Source organism: Cetorhinus maximus, chromosome 9 (genome assembly GCF_964194155.1).
Source record: "Cetorhinus maximus chromosome 9, sCetMax3.hap1.1, whole genome shotgun sequence".
Classification (NCBI taxonomy): Eukaryota; Metazoa; Chordata; class Chondrichthyes; order Lamniformes; family Cetorhinidae; genus Cetorhinus; species Cetorhinus maximus.
This window is the reverse complement of record NC_135887.1, coordinates 83,035,348-83,054,511: the sequence shown is the minus strand read 5'-3', so window position 1 is coordinate 83,054,511 and position 19,164 is coordinate 83,035,348. Positions and strand designations below refer to the sequence as shown.

General features: G+C 46.0%; 1 protein-coding gene across 1 annotated transcript in view; it reads left to right on the top strand.

The window, feature by feature from the left end:
* LOC144684760 (immunoglobulin superfamily member 22-like) overlaps positions 1-19,164 on the top strand; it is a 137,578-nt gene that overhangs the window by 48,638 nt on the left and 69,776 nt on the right. Inside the window, exons 9-11 of the mRNA XM_078548947.1 lie at positions 3,134-3,247; positions 7,663-7,825; positions 9,654-9,926. Coding sequence (XP_078405073.1) covers positions 3,134-3,247; positions 7,663-7,825; positions 9,654-9,926 — 550 coding nt within the window. The remainder of the gene's footprint in view (positions 1-3,133; positions 3,248-7,662; positions 7,826-9,653; positions 9,927-19,164) is intronic.

Genomic DNA, 19,164 nt, shown 5'->3' with positions numbered 1-19,164 from the left:
CCCCCTGATTCTCATGGACTTCAGTTTTGCTGGTGTTCCTTGATGCCACATTCGGTCAAAATGCTGCCTTGATGTCATGGCCAGTCACTCTCAACTCACCTCATGAATTCAGCTCTTTTGTCCATGTTTGGACCAAGGCTGTAAATGGGGTCAGGAGCTTAGTGGCTCTGGCAGAACTCAAACTGAGCATCAATGAGCAGGTTATTGCTGAGTAAATGACACCTGATAGCACTGTCGACTGCCCTTTCCATCACTTTGCTGATGGTCGAGAGTAGACTGATGGGATGTTAATTGGCCGGGTTGGATTTGTCTTCCTTTTTGTGGATAGGACACACCTGGGCCTGAATTTTCAGCTCAGCGGGCAGGATGATCGGCGGGCTTAGGAGTGGTCAGGAAACGGACCGCCGACCGTAATCAACCCCTGACTGCGATTTCACGCTGGCTGGCCAATTAATGGCCAGAGGGGATGTGGCAGTGTTGGTGGAACGGCCCAGAGGAAGCGAGAACTCATGAGGGGCAGATCTTGTGTGGGTGGGGAAGTGGGGCACCCAATGTTGAAAAGAGGCTGGGCAGAATTTTGCCCTTGGTGGGCGGGCAGGCCACCAAACTCCACCGCCGAAATGGGGCCCGCCGCCATTTTTGCGCTTCCTGTGTGGGGGAGGAGGGATTCCCCATCTGTTAAAGTGCACTCTTTTGCGCATGCACTGCTCCCTGAGAACAAGTGCTGTCTCAGGGAGATTATTGACAGGTAAAAAACTCCAAAATTAGAAAAATATTAAAATTATTAACATGCCCCCCTCATGTGACAATGTCACACAAGATGGGACATGTTAATAAGAAACACATAAACTTTATGAAACTTTTTAAAAACAGACATGAAACCTCATCCCGCCAGTGGATGAAGTTTCATGAATAATCAGGTGCCTGCTGGGGCTCCTGGCCTGCCCGCCAGCCTTAAGGTTGGACAGGCAGGGTCTTTAACAATCTTAATTAGCCTGTCAATGGCCTTAATTGGCCATTGACAGGTCGGCGGGCGAACAGCTGATTTTGCTGTCCGCCTGCCTTCCTGAAAATTTAAAGGGACTGGGATGACGTCAGGGAAAAACCTGGCTGCTGATTATGGAGGCGCCCCCCCACCGCCCCACAACTGGATCCCTGAGCAGGGTCACTTTCTGGACTTTTCCCCTGGAATCGGATGGGAATCATGGCGGGTGGGGCACTTAATTTGGTGGGAGGCAAAAATCTGTTCCCCAACAGTGGGATAAACTGTTTGATTTTGCTCTCCTAACTTTCAAGGCAGGTTAAAAACAGGTCAAGCTTCCCTAAAACAATATCGGGAACAATGCATGCAACCTGACTCCCTCCCGCCAGCCTGAGAATTGAGTTTGGATGGGAAATGGCCCTTAAGTGGTTATTAATTGACCACTTAAGGGCCTCAATTGGGGCAAAGGTGGGCGGGTCGGCCTAGGTTTCACCCCTCCCACCATAAAATTGCTTAGAGGTCAGGCTGGCGGAAAGGCCATCCAAAGACTTCTACAGGCCCCCGCCGCTAGCAAACCTGCTGGCGGGTGAAAGTAAAATTCTGCCCTTGATGTGAATGTCCTATGAGAAATAAGCTTGGACCATCACAGAGCAGTTACTCAAGTGCATTGGCATAATACAATCAAGTAGAATCAAAGCAGATTCAAAAGGAATCATGTTTGACAAGTTTATTCGAGTTCTTTGAGGATGTCTCAAGCAAGATGGATAAGGGGTAACCGATAGATGTGGTGTATTTGGATTTCCAAAAGGTATTCAGTAAGCTGCTATATAAAAAGTTACTGCACAAGATAAGAACTCATGGTGGTGGGGGTAATATATTAGCATGCATAGAGGATTGGCTATCTAACAGGAAACAGTAGGGATAAATGGGTCATTTTCAAGTTGGCAAACTGTAACTAGTGACATAGGGATCGATGCTGGGGCCTCAACTTTTTAACAATCTATATTCATGACTAGGATGAACCAAGTGAATGGCAGCCACATTTGCTGACGATACAAAGATAGGTAGGAAAGCAAGTTGTGAGGAAGACACAAAGAGTCTGCAAAGGGATATAGATAGGTTAATTAAATGGACAAAGGTTTTCCAGATGGAGTACAATGTGGGAAAATGTGACATTGTCCACTTTGGTGAGAAGAACAGAACAGTAGAATATGATTTAACTGGAGAGTGCAGAATGCTACAGTGCAGAGGGATCTGGGTGGCCTCGTACATGAGTCACAAAAAGTTAGCATGAAGGTACAGCAAGTAATTATAAAGGCAAATGGAATGTTGGCCTTTATTGCAAGGAGGATGAAGTATTAAAGTAGGGAAATCTTGTTACAACTGTACAGGGCATTTGTGAGACTGCACCTAGAGTACTGTATTTTGGTCAACGTATTGAAGGAGGGATATACTTTCATTGGAGGCAGCTCAGAGAAGGTTCACTAGGTTAATTTGTGAGATGAAAGGGTTGTCTTATGAGGAAAGGTTGAACAGGTTAGATCCATACTCACTGGCATTTAGAAGAATGAGAGGTGATCTTATTGAAACATGTAAAATTTTGAGGGGGGTTGACAGGGTAGACACTGAGAGGACGTTTTCTTCATGGGGGAGTCTAGAACTAGGAAGCATCCTTTCAAAATAAAGAGTCTCCCATTTTAGACAGAGATGAGGAAGAATTTCTTCTCCCAGATGGTTGTTAATCTTTGGAATTCTCTGCCCCAGAGAGCAGTGGCGACTGGATAATTGAATACATTCAAGGCTGAGTTCGAGAGATTTTAGATATAAATTGGCAGTCTAATTCAGAGAAACCACAGGATTGCTGGTATGGAAAATTAAAATGTTTCAAACTATTGTAGTAAGGGAGCTTGTGTGAAGTTGATGCTGAGGCATGTTGTTCAGGGTAGACAAAGAGATTTCTATTTTACAAGTTGCATTTGACCTGGGAATTACTTAACAGAGCACTGTGTAGAGTTTTACTTATTTGCATCTAATCCATACCGTACCTGAGCTGTGAAAATTCAGCTCCTCAGTACCAATGTTCCTATCTCAATGAGTATAGAAAGCAATCTGTTCTCATTAGTGACTCGTGCCCTGTCTCTGTTCTTACAGGCAGTAAAAGTTTTAAAGCCATTGGAGGACCTGGAAGGAAAACTTGACTCAACAGTTACTTTTGATACAATTTTGGAGCTGAAAGATCCTAACATGAAGATGCAATGGTTCAAGGTGAGGCAGGATTACTGGACTGAGTCTTTTCGCATTGCTGCCAACTAGAATAAACTACCTGACATGTCCATGCTTTGGGATTTCTTAACAATTTTCTGCAATTTGGATCACAAGGAGGTTTTATGCCACCACTGAGGATATGCTATTATTTGTGTGGTATTAGGCAATAAGGCCATATTCCTAAATGCAAGATGCTTAAACTAGTTACGGGAGTTACCGACATCACTGTACTCATGAATATCTAAGCCAAGACCTGAAACTTGTAATAATTGTACATAGTCTAATTTACAACAAAGCAGGGGCTTTTGCTGCAAACTGCTGTTAGAAGTGGCTAGTTCCAATAATGACACATCTCTTCAACATTATCTACAGCATATGGCAAGCACATATAAACATGTGGTATAAAGTCGCTGGTACTCAGTTCTAATATCATTGTATCACACTATTTATCTTTATTTTCTTCTTTGAAGTCAAGGAAATGGGCTATAAAGGGTTTATAGACAATTGAACTTTGTGTTTTGTAGGGTCCTGTTGATAGTCTGCAGGAAAAAGGTCAAGACTGCAGTAGGAAATGTTCAAATAACAGGCTTTCTAAACTTAAAGTCAGGACTGACCACAACAGTTAGTTGAATCCTTATAGATTATGCATTTGCTGTGTTCTTATTTTATGTTTAACAATTATATTCACTCCTTTTTTTTAGTTTTGTCAGCTCATCTCCTGATGGTGTGCATCCTGGTGTCACCCTTCAATCTATCACTGAGTAATCCTTTTTATATTGGATCTCAGACAGTAAATGCCAATGGACTATTTCACCATGAGGAGGATTATAGTTCCTCTTGAGTCTGTCCTTATATGCAAGGGCTATGAGATGGTGATCAGGGGTTGACATTCTCCTCCATGGAGGCCAATGTTTCCCACCACCTAATTCACCACAGACTGGAATTAACATATATATTGACTGTCAATACTTCGCACAGACTGTCACCCTTTTGAAGACACTGTCCTTTCTCCTTAGCACTGCTCATACACAATCCCATTGTTAATTGAATAGATCTGGGTGTTGCATACTGCATATACCAACTTCTGTGTTAGGATGCAATGGCCCACAACATCCCCAATAGCTCCAGTACTCGGGTAGGAACATGCAAAGGAGAGTGGGAAATGGGTGGCATTAAAGGAAGAATGCATGACAGTGAAAAGGGAGAAATGGATAGAAATTAAGAGAAGAGGAAAGTAAGAAGTATATGGTAATGGAAGGATATGGATGAAGGAGGGGGAATGGAGAGCAATAAAATGTGACAAATGGAAGGTTGAAAAGAAAGGAAGTGACAAAGAATAGTGGAAAGTATTGGCAGAGGGATTAAGCAAGAAACTAGAAATGGTGCTTTGGAAAGAAGGGGAGAAGCACTTTGGGGTGCAGTAATTTAACAGATTTCTAGCATTAACTGAGGGTGGCAGAGTGTCAGTGTAAACTGAAGTCGTGAAAGGGGTAAGGGAGTACTGGCCTGAACTGAAGGTTGGGAATAGGGAGAGAAGAGTACCTGCTTGAACAGGAGAGAATGAAAGAATGTCAGATGGATTTGAGTGGGCAGGAGGAGAAGTGCCAGTATGAACAGGGTGAGTTTGAGCAGAAGAGAGGACCTGGATTCACTTGTTTTTTCTCAAATGGAAGAAGAGGAGCTCACATTGGGCACCTTCACCCAAAAAACACATTAATGACTCTTCCAGAAATTACAGTTAATGCCCCAACACCCCTCCCAACTTCTTGGTGGTCCTTGGGGGGCACTGTTTGGATGGCTGGAAGACTGGGAAATGAGGTGGTGGGTGGCACCCTATTGATTTACACCTGTCAGGCAAAAAAGGGGTGTCCTGATAGAGTTAGGGGATGGAAAATCAAGGTTGAGAAGGTGATACGAAAACAAAAAATGCTGGAAAAACTCAGAAGGTCTGACAGCATCTGTGGAGAGAGAGACAGAGATAACGTTTCGAGTCCGTATGACCCTTCTTCAGATCTGAAGAAGAGCCATAGGGACTCAAAATGTTATCTCTGTCTCTCTCTCCACAGATGCTGTCAGACCTGCTGAGTTTTTCCAGCATTTTTTGTTTTCGTTTCAGATTTCCAGCACCTGCAGTATTTTGCCTTTATTTTAGTTGAGAAGGTGGTAATGGGTTCCAGCACCATTTTCCCAATGCTCCTTCTGCAATCTATGCCTAATTTGGTGCAGTATAGCATGTACAATATTGGTCAATTTCTCTGTGAAAGTGTGCAGAGCTGGATGGGATACTGTGTCTATACTGGGGTGGATGGAGATGTAGTTGGATATAATAGAGTGGAGTTAATTATTACCTTCATCGCTTGGGCAGTTATCTAGTGGAGCAGATCATCCTCCCACTGCAAAACTTGCCCAATCTTCATTCCATTGAAAGCAATAGGAATAGTTTGGCTATGATGTCCCTTTAGTCAAACAACTTGCTAACACTAATTTGGTGAAGATTGGAGAATGCATTGCGCTAACATAACTGCTGAAAACATTATTTGCACTACAGTAATTTAGTTTGAAACTATTCTGATACAACAAAGTCAGTGTGTGTGATCCCTTGTTCTTTGATTTCTAAATGTTTAGCTAACACCATACTCTGCTTCATTTTGGCAAAATATAGCTAATCACTTTAAACCTTATGAGGGTGGCATTGGTTCTCCTTTCTGCAATGCCAGCTCACCAATGGTAGTCAATTTCACTGTACAAAGGTGCCTGGAAATAGCAAAAGGCCAGCACATACTTGATTGTAAAGGGCTATCTCATCTTCTGCAGCTTAATGGCACAGCTCAGAATAGAATGTGTAGAATTGATGGGGGTAAATTTCTGGCAAGGTTCTCCTGTTCATCCACGATAGCTTTTGGAGAAGAGCCATGGGAACCCCAGAAGAATAACATAAACTGCATTTACACGGTTTCCTGGGGATTTATGTCTCTTTCTCCAAAGTAACGGAAGGTGAGTGGAAACCCAAGTTCATCCCCCACCATCTGCAGTGGCTGTGCAGTGGAGTTACTTAACTTAGACAGGCTGTGAGAGAAATGTGCTGAGCAGCACAAGGGGGTTACCTGACAGAGCGGGAAAGAAGACTGCAGTCAATCCAATATAACCGCTTGAAGGCAGACTGCAGAAAGATACTGGAGTGGGTCAATTTGGGTAAAGGCACATCTGATGTAGTTTGAAGCCATGCAAGACAGAAGGTGAGGTTCCATCCTTGGACTTTGTTTAGTTCATTGATCTCAACAGGGACAGCAGTTGGGGTAAGGAAGAACAGTGAGCTGTAGTTCCTGCTCCTTATCACTTTTCAGTAACTCTTGATGGAAACGACATTGTACAGGTATCAACTAAGGACAGGATTGCGATGAATCAGGTGTCCTCCACAGTCAGGTGGCCTGCCGTTACTTTATAGAACCATAGCCCCATAGAAAAATTACAGCACAGAAGGAGGCCATTCAGCCCATCTTGTCCATGCCAGCCTGAGGACACCCAGGTGCCCTTTCTAATCCCACCTTCCTGCACCCGGCCCATAGCCCTGCAGTTTACAGCACTTTAGGTGCAGATCCAGGTACTTTTTAAAAAAGTTTAAAGTTTCTGCCTCTACCACCAACTTGGGCACCGAATTCCAGACACCCACTACCCTCTAAGTAAAAAAAGTTCTTCCTCATGTCCCCCCTACACCTTCTGCCACTTATCTTGAATCTATGTCCCCTGGTTCTAGAATTCTCCACCAAGGGAAACAATTTTATCCTGTCCACTCTATCTATTCCCCTCATACTTTTGTACACATCAATCAAGTCACCTTTCAGCACCTTTGTTCTAAGGAAAATAACCCCAACCTATCCAATCTCTCCTCGTAGCTACACTTTTCTAACACTGGCAACTTTCTTGTAAAGCTCCTCTGCATTCTCTCCAGAGCTATTATGTCCTTCTTGTAATGTGGTGACCAGAACTGCACACAATACTCCAGTTGTGGCCTCACCAGTGTTTTATACAATTCCAACATTATATCCTTACTTTTATATTCTATACCTCTGCCAGTTAAGGAGAGCATTCCATATGCCTTCTTTACAACCTTGTCTACTTGAACTGCTGCCTTCAGGGACCTGTGTACTTGTACACCAAGATCTCTCACTTCATCTACCCCTCTTAGTATATTTCCATTTATTTTGTAATCCCTGTAACTGTTTGACCTCCCTAAATGTATGACCTCACACCTCTCTATGTTAAAATCCATGGTTATGGTTATCTTAAAGTACTATTTTCTGTTTCATGGGTTCCACAACATTAACTGTGTGCAATTTATTTCAGTTTTTCACTGAAGAGAGCTGTGTTTTCTGGAACAGTTAGCAATTTTGTATCTGTTTCTGTTTTTGTTGCAGGATGGCGAGCCAATAAGAACACAGTTCTCACTGGGGAAGTTTGAAATTAAACAAATGGGAACTAAGTTTATGCTTTCTGTGAAGAACTTAACCCAGAAAGATACTGGCCAATACACCCTGGTAGTTGGAGATAAAAAGTTTACCGTGGGGCTGAAAGTGAAAGGTACTGAGTACAGACATAAGAAGGGGTTAATTTTGCATGAGATGACTGTAAAATTGTGCAATGGCTGATTAGGTAAATGCTGTGAGCAATTGTATATCTATCCTGCGCCACCATGAGCATTGCCAGTGTCCACACCTTCCCCAGTCACCACATGCAGCTGGTTGTGTTGGCAATACGGAAGTTTGGATCCCTGACAGATTCTCCTTCTGTTCAACTAAGTTACTGACGCTTCCCAAGATCTTCCATGTGGAACGTGCAGTAGGCTCCACAATGTGGCAGTAATGGCACTGAGGTCCCACAATTGAAGTTTCCTTTCCCCCTGCAATCTGGTCTCCTCTTACTTTGTTTCGTAGATCTCAATCTCTGTGTCTTCTGATGCTGCAAGTGTCAGATCTGGCCCAGTGGTAGCATTCGTGCCTCTGAGTCAGCTGGTTGTGGGTGCGGGTGTGACATTAAACCGAAGCTCCATCAGCCCTCGGATGGACATATAGGATCCCATTGCACTATTTTGAAAAAGAGCAAGGGAGTTATGTCTGGATTCCAAACCAATATTTATTTCTCAACCAAAGCCTCTAAAATAAACTATCTGGTCACCATCATATTGATGTTAGTAAGATCTTGTCACAATCTGTGTGCTATGTTTGCTATATTATAACAGTGACTATGCTTCAAAAACTTTACTTAATTAGCTGTAAAGCACAAAAGTACTTTTGTTCTGATGTTGTGAAAGGCACTGCATAAATCTCAATGTAATTTGTTTTAGTGGTGGTCCGACCTCAGCACTGCTAGAATTTTACAACGGGGTATGGACAGGTTCCTTCTTGACAGCAGGAATTCTGCTGAGAGCTGGCTGCACATCAGAGAAATCGATTGAGGTTGGAGTGGCTTTGGAAAGGCTGGTATCTTCCCAAGAGTAGAATCCAGCCTTTTAACTCCTTAGGGAAAATGTTTGGGGGACCTGCATGTCGATGCATTGAATTGCCTGTGCACAATAGATATCAGAAAACTGAACAAGTCCCTTTATAGGTGTGCGCTGAACCCACCCAATTTTTTGATAGTGTGCCAGGCAGCCATTCCAAGGTGCGGATCCAGGAAAACCTCTTCTCCTGTCTCGGTACTTAATTTTCTACCTGCTTTGGGTAGTATATATTAGAGAACTTTGAAAATTGAATTCCCCTGATTCCTGCTCCTCAGTTATAGCACATATGTAGGTGAGGTATTGAAACTTTGGAGGGAAAAAGCTATTGCCAACAAACCCACAACAATATTTGTGAGTGTCAGTTTTCTTGTCTGATTACACTACTTTAAAGTGCCATGGGACATTTTACTATGTTAAAGGAGCTATATAAACACAAATTGTTGCTGTCACAGCAGGAATAACCACAATGCCAAGTGGTTATTGGTTGTAGAAAATGGAAAGGAAAACATGAGATGAGATGAAGAAAAGCTTTTCACCCAAACGGTGGTAAGGGTCTGGAACTCGCTGTCTGAAAGGGTAGTAGAGGCAGAAAACTTCAACTTATTTACAAGGTGCCTGGATGTGGATCTGAAGTATTGTAACCTATAGGGCTACAGACCAAATGTTGTAAGACCAATGTCTTTTTGGTCGGTGCAGGCGCAATGGGCCAAGTCGCCTCCTTCTGTGCCGTAAACTTCCTATGATTCTAAAATGATGGAATGGTAAGAAAGACAGAGATTATAAATAACACAGAGACGTTATTCCTGGGGATGTACAATGAATTATTTGTTTTGAAATTGTTCAAGATCCTGATGTTGTTCCATTGTAAATGTTTGATTAAATATTGTTATAAAATTATTTTTCTCACAGATGAGCCACTGAGGTTTGGGGTGGAACTGAAGCCTATAAAGGTGGTGGAGAGACAAACAGGGATCTTTGAGTGCCGTCTCTCTAAGAAGGTGCCATCTGTTTGCTGGAAGTTCCGAGGTGTTGAGGTGAAGCGAGATGACAAGCATGACACCATTGTGTCCGAGGATGGGCTGACCCACACATTGAAAATCAAAGATGTGCGACCATGTGATGTTGGCGAATACAGCTTTTCTGCAGATAACCTAACCTCTACTTCACAACTGCAGATAGCCCGTAAGTTTCAACACTGAGCAATTAAGGTGGGCAAGTGGAGTGACCTAGAACAGCAAGGCATTGTTTAAGTATTTCTATTTGTATCTCTCCTCTCCGTGACTGGGAGAGAGTGGTGTCAGTCAAATGGTGCAGTACCCACTGGTAATGTTCAGATTGATCCAGCCCCTGTCACTCTTAATGGTTCTTGAAGCTATTATTATGCCGTAAAAGTCAGCAACAGTGCTTTCTTCCCATTTAACTTACACTAATAGAAACTGAGACATTCTCACCCTGCTATTCAATACTGGAGTTTAGCCTGCAATAAACTTGATTTAGAGGAGCAAATTAGCAGGGAAATTGTAAAGAAGTGCAAAAAACTATAGAGTAGTGATAATAGCACCTTCAATTATCCTAAAGTAGACTGTATAATAATACTGTAAAGGACCATGAGGGGAAATAGTTTCTGACGTGGATTCAGGAGAATTTACTTCATCAGTATGCTTCTGGCTCAATGAGGATGGAGGCATTGCTGGATCTGGTTCTGTGGAATGAGACGGGTCAAGTGGATCAACTGTCACAGAGAAATATTTTGGGGAATAATGATCATAGTATCACAAGGCTTAGATTGGAAAAGGACAAGGAGGAACTGAAATAAAAATACTAAATTGGCAGAGTGCCAATTTCAGTGGGATGAGAATGGATTTTTCCCAGGTAAATTGGAATCAAAATTTGGCAGGCAATGGGCTGACTTTAAAGAAGAGATTGTTTGGGTATAGTTGAGGTACCTTGCTACGAGGGGGAAGAGTAGAGCAGCCAAAGCCAGTGCTACCTGGATGACAGGAGAGATGGAGAGTAAGATGAAGCAGAAAAAGGGTGGGTGTAAGACAGATGTCAGGTTAATAATTAAAGTGGGAACCAGGTTGAATATAGAAAGTTCAGAGGGGAAGTAAAAACTGAAATAGATAGGAGAGCCAAAGATAGGAGAGCCAAAGAAAGAGTATGAGAAGAGACTGGCAGTTAATATAAAAGGGAATCCAAAAGTTTTCTATAAACATATAAGTTGTAAAAGGAGAGGTGGGAGAAAATTAGAGACCAGAAATGGTATCTACATGTGGAGAGGGGGATGGCTGAGATACCCCGCGACCCCTTTCCTGCCATCACTCACCTGTTCCTGAGTCCCTCCTCCATGTAAGATCTCAGGTGGGTGTAGCACCAGAAGCTGCCAGCACCTCCCCAATTGCGCTGCTGAGTACAGTAGAGCTGCCGGCCTCTGATTGGCTGGAAGCTCTCAGTGGACGGGGCTGCTGCTCCCAGGGTTCTTGACCCTGAGGGAAGGCCAGCCGCTGGTCTATTAAGTGCCGGAGTGGCACAAGATGCGGCGTAAAAGAGGCAGTGCAAGGCCTCACCGGCTCTCCAGCCAGCGGCTGCCACCCCCGTCATCTCCACAAGATTCCTCTTGTAGTGAAAAAGGAGATAAGTGAGATACTGGATGGGCTAAAAATTTTGAAGGCTGAGTATACTTAAAGTTGATAAGCTGCCAAGACCAGGCAGGTTGCATCCAGGGAGTGGTTGTTTTAAAATTTTAGATCATGAACTCTCTCCTCCATCACCACCCCCTTTCCGATCCCCCTTTTTTCCCAAAAATTTATATAGATTTTTCTTTTCCCACCTGTTTCCATTATTTTTAAATGTATTTCCATCCATTGATTTTTCTCTACCTTTTAGCCTATTTGGATCTCTTCCCTTCACCCCACCCCACCCCCACTAGGGCTATCTGTACCTTGCTTGTCCTGCTTTCTACCCTTAATTAGCACATTCCTTAGATAATATCACCACCTTCAACACCTCTTTGTCCTTTTGTCTATGACATCTTTTGGCTATCTCCACCTATCACTGGCCCTCTTTCCAGCTCTACCTGTCCCACCCACCCCCTTAAACCAGCTTATATTTCACCTCTTTTCTATTTTTACTTAGTTCTGTTGAAGAGTCATACGGACTCAAAACGACGTTAACTGTGTTCCTCTCCACTGATGCTGCCAGACCTGCTGAGTTTTTCCAGGTATTTTTATTTTTGTTTTGGATTTCCAGCATCCACAGTTTTTTGCTTTTATCTTAGAAGTTATGATGAATATTTGTAAAATTCTGATTCATTTTCAACCAGAGTATTGTGTCCAATTCTGGGCACCACACTTTAGGAAAGATGTGAAGGCTTTAGAGAAAGTGCAGAAAAGATTTACAAGAATGGTTCCAGGGATGAGGGGCTTCAGTTACATGCATGGATTGGAGAAGCTGTTGTTGTTTTCCTTAGGGAAGAGAAGGTTGAGAAGAGATTTGATAGAGGTGTTCAAGATCATGAGCGATCTAGACATAGTAGATAGAGAGACACTGTTCCTATTGGCGGAAAGGTTGAGAACCAGAGGACACTAAATAATGTGAATGGTAAAAGAACCATCGACAATGTGAGGAATTTAGTTTTGTCACAGTGAGTGGCTGGAAGCTGGAATCTGGAATGCACTACCCGAGAGCGTGGTGGAGACTGATACAATCAGGGTTTTCAAAAAGGAATTAGATAGCACCTGAAGAGAAAAGTTAATTGCAGGGCTACGGGGAAAGGGCTACAGAGTGATACTAGCTGAATTGTTCTTGCAAAGAGCCGGCACAGACATACTGGACTGAATGGCATCCTTCAGTGTTTTAAACATTCTATGATTCTATGGTGAACAGTCTGTAACTGTATACTGACTATGCGGGGCTGGCACTGCCAGCACTCAGATGCCATTATCCAAGTTGTGTATTAGATCTGATTCTGGATCCTTATAAACTGCCATTTTTGTTGTTGAACATGGTAGCCAGGACTGGATTTAATTAGTAATTTAGTTTTAAGGTTGAAATGTTAATATGGCTAAAATTTCTGTCAACAAAAAGCTCTCTGAATATTGATTGTCTTTTGAATCAGTGGTGAGATTTTGATCACCTTATTATCTCACAGCCATTAGACAATCTCGCATTAGTGTTAATTTTATGACAGATAGGGCGGAATTTTCCCAGAATTGCACTAAGTGCAGTAGCAGGTGGGTAAAAAGTCCGACCCCCCCCAACGAAAATAGTGGGTTTTCACGCCTTATCATCTCAAGCCTGCCTCATTATTTATTCACTCCCGCGAAACACACCGTTTCCATGGTGGGCGGGCTCTCATTTGCCTGCCTGCCATCACCTTGCTGTTGCATCACGCCGGCCGCCTTCTTTAAAAGACAGTCGCCGGCAAAGCGCTCTATACCACCAGCTCAGTACCGCTGCCTGGGAGACATGGCGAGCAAAGGGAAACAGACTTAAGCCCTCCCGCTCCAACAACGGGTCCCTTGAGCGACTACTGGGTGGTGTGGAGGCCTGCCGGGATGTGCTCTACCCCCACTCTGGCCACAGGATGGGCAGCAAAGTCGCTTGGGAGGCAGTGGCAGCCGTGGTCAGCACTAACGCCCTGTAGAGGAGGACAGCCACCCAGTGCTGCAAAAGGATGAATGATCTCCTCCGTTCCACCAGGGTAAGTCACTTTTCTCATCACTCCCAACTCACACACTCACAAACCCATCACACATCCACAGGGCCCTCACTCACTGCCAGGGCAAAGGATATCACCATTTACTCTTTCACACACACCATCATTGTCCTCATCCCGTCCATGGGACCACTCATCACCCACACAGGCAAGGCATACTTATCATCTGACCTGGCAGGCATCCTGATACACTTTCGCCATCTCTATCCTTGCAGGACAAACTGGTTCAGAACAGGAGGGAAAGGTCACAGACAGGTGGAGGGATGCTGGAGGTCAAAGTTGTGACAGAATTCAAAAACAGAGCCATTCAGCTGGCCGGCGGTGACCGGGACCAGTCCTGTGCTGACGATGAGGTCAATGCTGCTCTATCAAGTGAGGATCCAGCAATGCAACATCCATCGAAAATCATGTCGTGAGTGATATGTCCTCTTTCACAGGCCACTACCATGCACTAATTATCTCCCCTTGCTTTCGCAGGCATATCTGTCAAACAGCCGACAGAGTCCATGACCCAGGGCCTCCGATCAAGCTCCGAAGAAACCTCTGAAGAGGAATCTGAAGGCACCCTCCCTGAAGTCCCGTCACAGCGCTCACCCACACCCTCCACAAGCAGAGACACACACCTTGGTGGGACCTAGCTCCAGAGTAGCCTCGGGATCACAATCTGGTGAGCACATTGCACCTTCTGATCCACAGCAAGCGGAGGCAGGGACTTCCCAGGACCCCTTCGGAGGACTGCTGGAGGCCAAAAATCTGCTGAGTCCGAGTCAGAAGACAAGCCTCTGGACTCGGTCATGTCACAGTTGCTGGAGTTGCAGAGGCAAGCTCGGGAACATCAGGAAGGGATGTACACTGCATTCGTCAGGTTGCAAGGCACGTTGGAGGAGTCCGTCCGTCTTCAAACTGCCAGCATTGCATCGCACCAAGGTCAACACTGGCAGGATGGTGGCTGCCATGGAGACCTTGGTCCAGGACATCATTCCTGCATTGCTGCGCGGGCTTAACTCCATTGCTGATGCCATCGTTGGCCTCCAACAGTGTGTACACGAGTGGGGTGTTGGGCAGCTCGATCTCATTCCAGGTACCTCTTCTGCTCGCGGAGTCAGTCTTCGAGTACCCACAAGGAGGAGGATCAGCAGGTGCACACTCCGGGGCCATCCACCCAGGTGACTGGGAGAGACCGGCCCATCCGAATCCCATCTTCCTGTGACCTCCGTAACTCCAGCTTCACAGGCCGAGGATGATGCCACTGCCACACAGCAAGACCCCGAAAGCAGGCCGGGGCCCTGCAAGTCTCGACCCTCCAGAGGACATCCACCATAGTCATCACAGAAAGGGTGTCACAATCAGCAGGCTGCCTCCATCTCTGCTGTGGATGCCTGGGGAGCACAAAGACGTAGTGGCAGGGTTATGAAAGTAAGGTAAACGTAGTTGCACAGCCTGGGCACCGGTGTTGATCACTTGTACATACAGTTCACTATTGTCAATAAACTCCTAAGAATGTCTCCCTGCCTGTGGCTCCTTGTTCTGATGAGCAAAGTTCTTGTCACTCGGAAGTGAAACCTTTCTGCACAACCCTGTGTTCTGTGCAGCCTTCAGACCACAATGATGACCCAGCCTCACACTTCCTGGAAACATTACCAATGCCTACACCTCGGCGGTGCTGATCTTTGCTGCCAAAATGTAATGGGCAGGCGCCACAGAGTTCTCTGATTCTCTCTGTGGGGCTTTAAGGTGGGGCTGGCCCCGATCACACCAGCATCTGCAACCAGTGATGCTGTGCACCTGCTCCTGAAGGGCTGAGGTGCTGAAGGTGGACACAGCATCAGATGCGCCTAAAGTTTCATGGCTGCGTCTCTGTGAAGGCCCTAATCATGGATCACAAGCAAGCTGCCCTCAGCCAGGCAGAACTCAGACATTCTCAGAGGCTATGTGAAGATCTATGGAGTGTCCTCACTGCATGTTGTCATCCTCCTGCAATCGATCCACTATTAGGGCCTCGACTGCATCTCCATGACAGAAGCATTCTCACAGAGGGTATTGACACTGCCATAAGCCAGACTCAAATCAAACGTTCACAACTGCGATGTGAGGATCTGTGGGGACACCTCACTGCATGTCGTCATCAACCTCCACAAACCTGGCAGCTATAAGGGCCTCCCGAGCACACCTGCCTCGTCTAGTCAGTGCGAGAGCCTCATCCCCATCGTCATCACCACCGAGGACCCCCTCACCCTCATCCCCGTTGGCAGTGTCCTCATCGGAGGAGACATGTAGCTCCTCCATCTCCTCCTCAGCCAGCTCCTCACCTCGTTGCAGCACCAGGTTGTAAAGGGTGCAGCGGACGACGATGATGCATGCACTCTGTGGACTGTATTGCAGGGTTCCACCAGACCGGTCCAGGCACCGGAACCGCACCTTCAGCATCCTGATGACCTGCTCCACCAAGTTGCGAGCTGCTGCCTGAGCCTCATTATAGCGTCACTCTGCTGCTGTCTGAGGCCGCCCCACAGGTGTCATCAGCCACAGCCTCTGCGAGTGGCCCCTGTCCGCAAGGAGCCAGTCCTGCAGCCTCTGTGGACCCTAAAAGACTGCAGGGATCTGTGAGTGACTCAGGGTGTAGGCATTGTGCACAGTCCCTGGAAACTGTGCGCACACCTCCAGGATGCGTTTCTGGCGGTTGCATACCAGCTGCACATTCAGTGAGTGGAAGCCCTTGCTGTTGATGAAGTCCACTGAGTGCCACATGAGTGCAATCAATCGCACCCTGCACCTGTGGGAATCCTGAGATCAGAGCGAATCCAATCCCTTGCATCCTGGCTGTCCCGGTCCTGGGCGAAAGGCACAAAGTTTTGTGCCATGGAGAAGATGGCATCCGTGACCTCATGGATGCATTTGTGGGTGGCGGATTGTGAAATCCCACAGAGGTCACCTGTGGATCCCTGAAAGGAGCCACTGGCATAGAAATTGAGCGCCACGGTTACTTTCACAGCCACTGGCAGTGGATGTCCTCCATGTTCCCCTGGCGCCAAGTCCTGCAGTAAGTGGCAGATGTGAGCTACTATGCCCCTAGACATGCACAGCCATCAACGACACTGGTTCTCAGTCATCTGCAGGAATGGCAGGCAGCACCCATAGACCCTGGGTGTCGCTGGGTGCCGACCAACCACGGCTCACTGTCGCTCCTGGGCAGTGTGTGCGAGAGCCCCTGCTGCCCCTTCTTCATGAGGTTGCTGCTCCTCCTACCTTTGCGTAGCCAGGAACCTCAGTTGCTCTCTCCTCAGTCTTCTACGGTCTCTGTAGACCATTAGGCATACAGCTAGGTCACCAGGATCAATGATCCTGACATGGTCCTCCTGCAGCATGAAAGAGAGAGAGAGGGAAACATGGTTATCTTGGCTGTACTTAGCACCTTTCCTGGCCCTGTGTGACCACCACTTAATGCTTCCCGTAGAGTGCTGGTCACCCCTCAGATGGCCAGAGATGAGTGCACTGCATGGCTGCCCTGTCAACTTGCGACATGGGGGACACAGGCCCAAACCGGGATGTTAAGATTGCAAGGGGCTGTGAGCGCCTCCAGCAGTGACTGTTACATGGCCAGCGTTGGCGAGGAGATTGACAATGTTGCAGTCCAACCGCTATGCGGTCCAATAAAGTGGGGTCAGACTCGAAGACTGTGCCGGGGGTCTGGGGAGGAAAGAAATGGAGCGCTTTGTGGCCCTTTGGTGCCTCCGCATTGCTTGCCTGGGCGGGCAGGCTAGGAACCTGACTGCAATCATATCACTGTGGCTGCGCCTGATCTGTCTCAGTTGCAGAAGCATGGTCAGTTTATACAGGTGCCCCTAATCTGTGGCCACTTCCCTCGCTTACCATGCCCCCCCACCTCAAATGCCCGTGCACGGGATGCAACACCAGGGCAGCACTTGACTCCACCCCCCACCCCACCACCCTCCCCCCCCACTCCCACCCCGCAGCCCCCACTGAGAACGGTCACCCACCTCCGAGGCTGGCCAGCACTTGCCCCTGGACATCACCCCGCCTCAGCAGTCACCTCCGGGGCAAGGCATCAGTTGCCCCAGGCGCCCCTGAGGCTTGTAAACAACAGGTGAGCTGTGGAGAACGCTGCTGCTCACTCAACTCAATTCCCCCAAAGTGAAGGCAGCCAAATGCGCGTCATCTGCATGCTGTTGTGACACATGATGGCGTGCTTTCCGGCCGACGTGGAAGGATGATACGGTAAGTCTCCAAGAGCCTGGCAGGGTGGCCTTTTAATTATATGCTGATGTATTACAATTAGCTCCCCACCGACCAATGGCAGGAAACACGGGCTGAGTGGATGATTGCGACCTGCCTTTATGCCGTCGTGAAACCGGACGCGCCATATTTTCCGCGCACTTTTAAAAAATTCATTCGTTCTTGGGATGTGGGCGTCACTGGCTCAGCCACCATTTATTGCCCATCCCTAATTGCCTTTGATGGCATTTAAGAGTCAACCACATTGCTGTGGGTCTGGAGTCACATGTAGGCCAGACCAAGTAAGGACGGCAGATTTCCTTCCCTAAAGGGCATTCATGAACCAGATGAGTTTTTACAACAATCGACAATGGTTTCATGGTCACCATTAAACTTTTAATTCCAGATTTTTATTGAATTCAAATTCCACAATCTGCCATGGTGGGATTCAAACCCAGGTCCCCAGAGCATTACCCTGGGTCTCTGGATTGCCAACCTAATGACAATACCACTAGGCCCCCGCCTCCCCACTTATCACGCCTGCCACCAGTGGGCTCGGAAAATTCCGCCCATAGTATCTCTCTACTGTCCCTTGTCACAGTAATAACTGTTGGTTTTAAGTAGTGTGGGGCAGAAGCTTTGTATCTGAAACATTGTTCAGCTCTGGTGCAGGGACATGATAAATAATATGATGTAGGAACTATGACAACACAAAAGCAAAATGTTGCTGATGCTGAAAATCTGAAATCAAAACAGTGCTCAGCAAGTCTGGCAGTACCTGTGGAGAGAGAAACAGAGTTAATGTTTCAGGTTGAAAGGTCATAGACCTGAAATGTTAACTTTGTTTTTCTCTCCATAGTGGCTGCCGGTCATGATGTAGGAACTGCCTGCCAATGGTGGTAAATTAACGTAGGGTGGTTTTCTGGCCTCCAAAACATCCTACATGGTTTATAAGGGTTAGTGACATTTTAATATTGGGAGGTTTACCCATCTGCAAATGCACCAATAGGGGAAAAATCCAGGGCCAAATATTCAAGTGTGACCCTTTAAAACATGGTGTGATTCTGACCCAATTACCTTCACTAAGGCAAGGAAATTCACAGCACCTTAAAGTGTACTTCAATCTTGATTAATGTCAAAAAGTATTAGTGTGCTAGTGTTTTGTAGTGTGTTGGCATAGTCTAGGGGTACAGGCTTTTATAAAGAAATATTTTTAAAGAAAGGTTGTTATTTTGTGCACTGTTTTTGATGAACAGTTAAATGTGTTCAATGAGAGTCCTGTGTTCACAATTATATATGAGCTAATGACTTTGTTAAAATAGTAAACACATGAATTCTTCAAATTGCTCTCATTCATTCCAAAAAAAAACACACATAATTTGAACCCCTCTGAGTTCCTATTCTCAACCAATTACCATCCTAAGCAAGTGAATGTCCAGCATTTCTCCTGGGGAGAGAGGGTGACTCAAC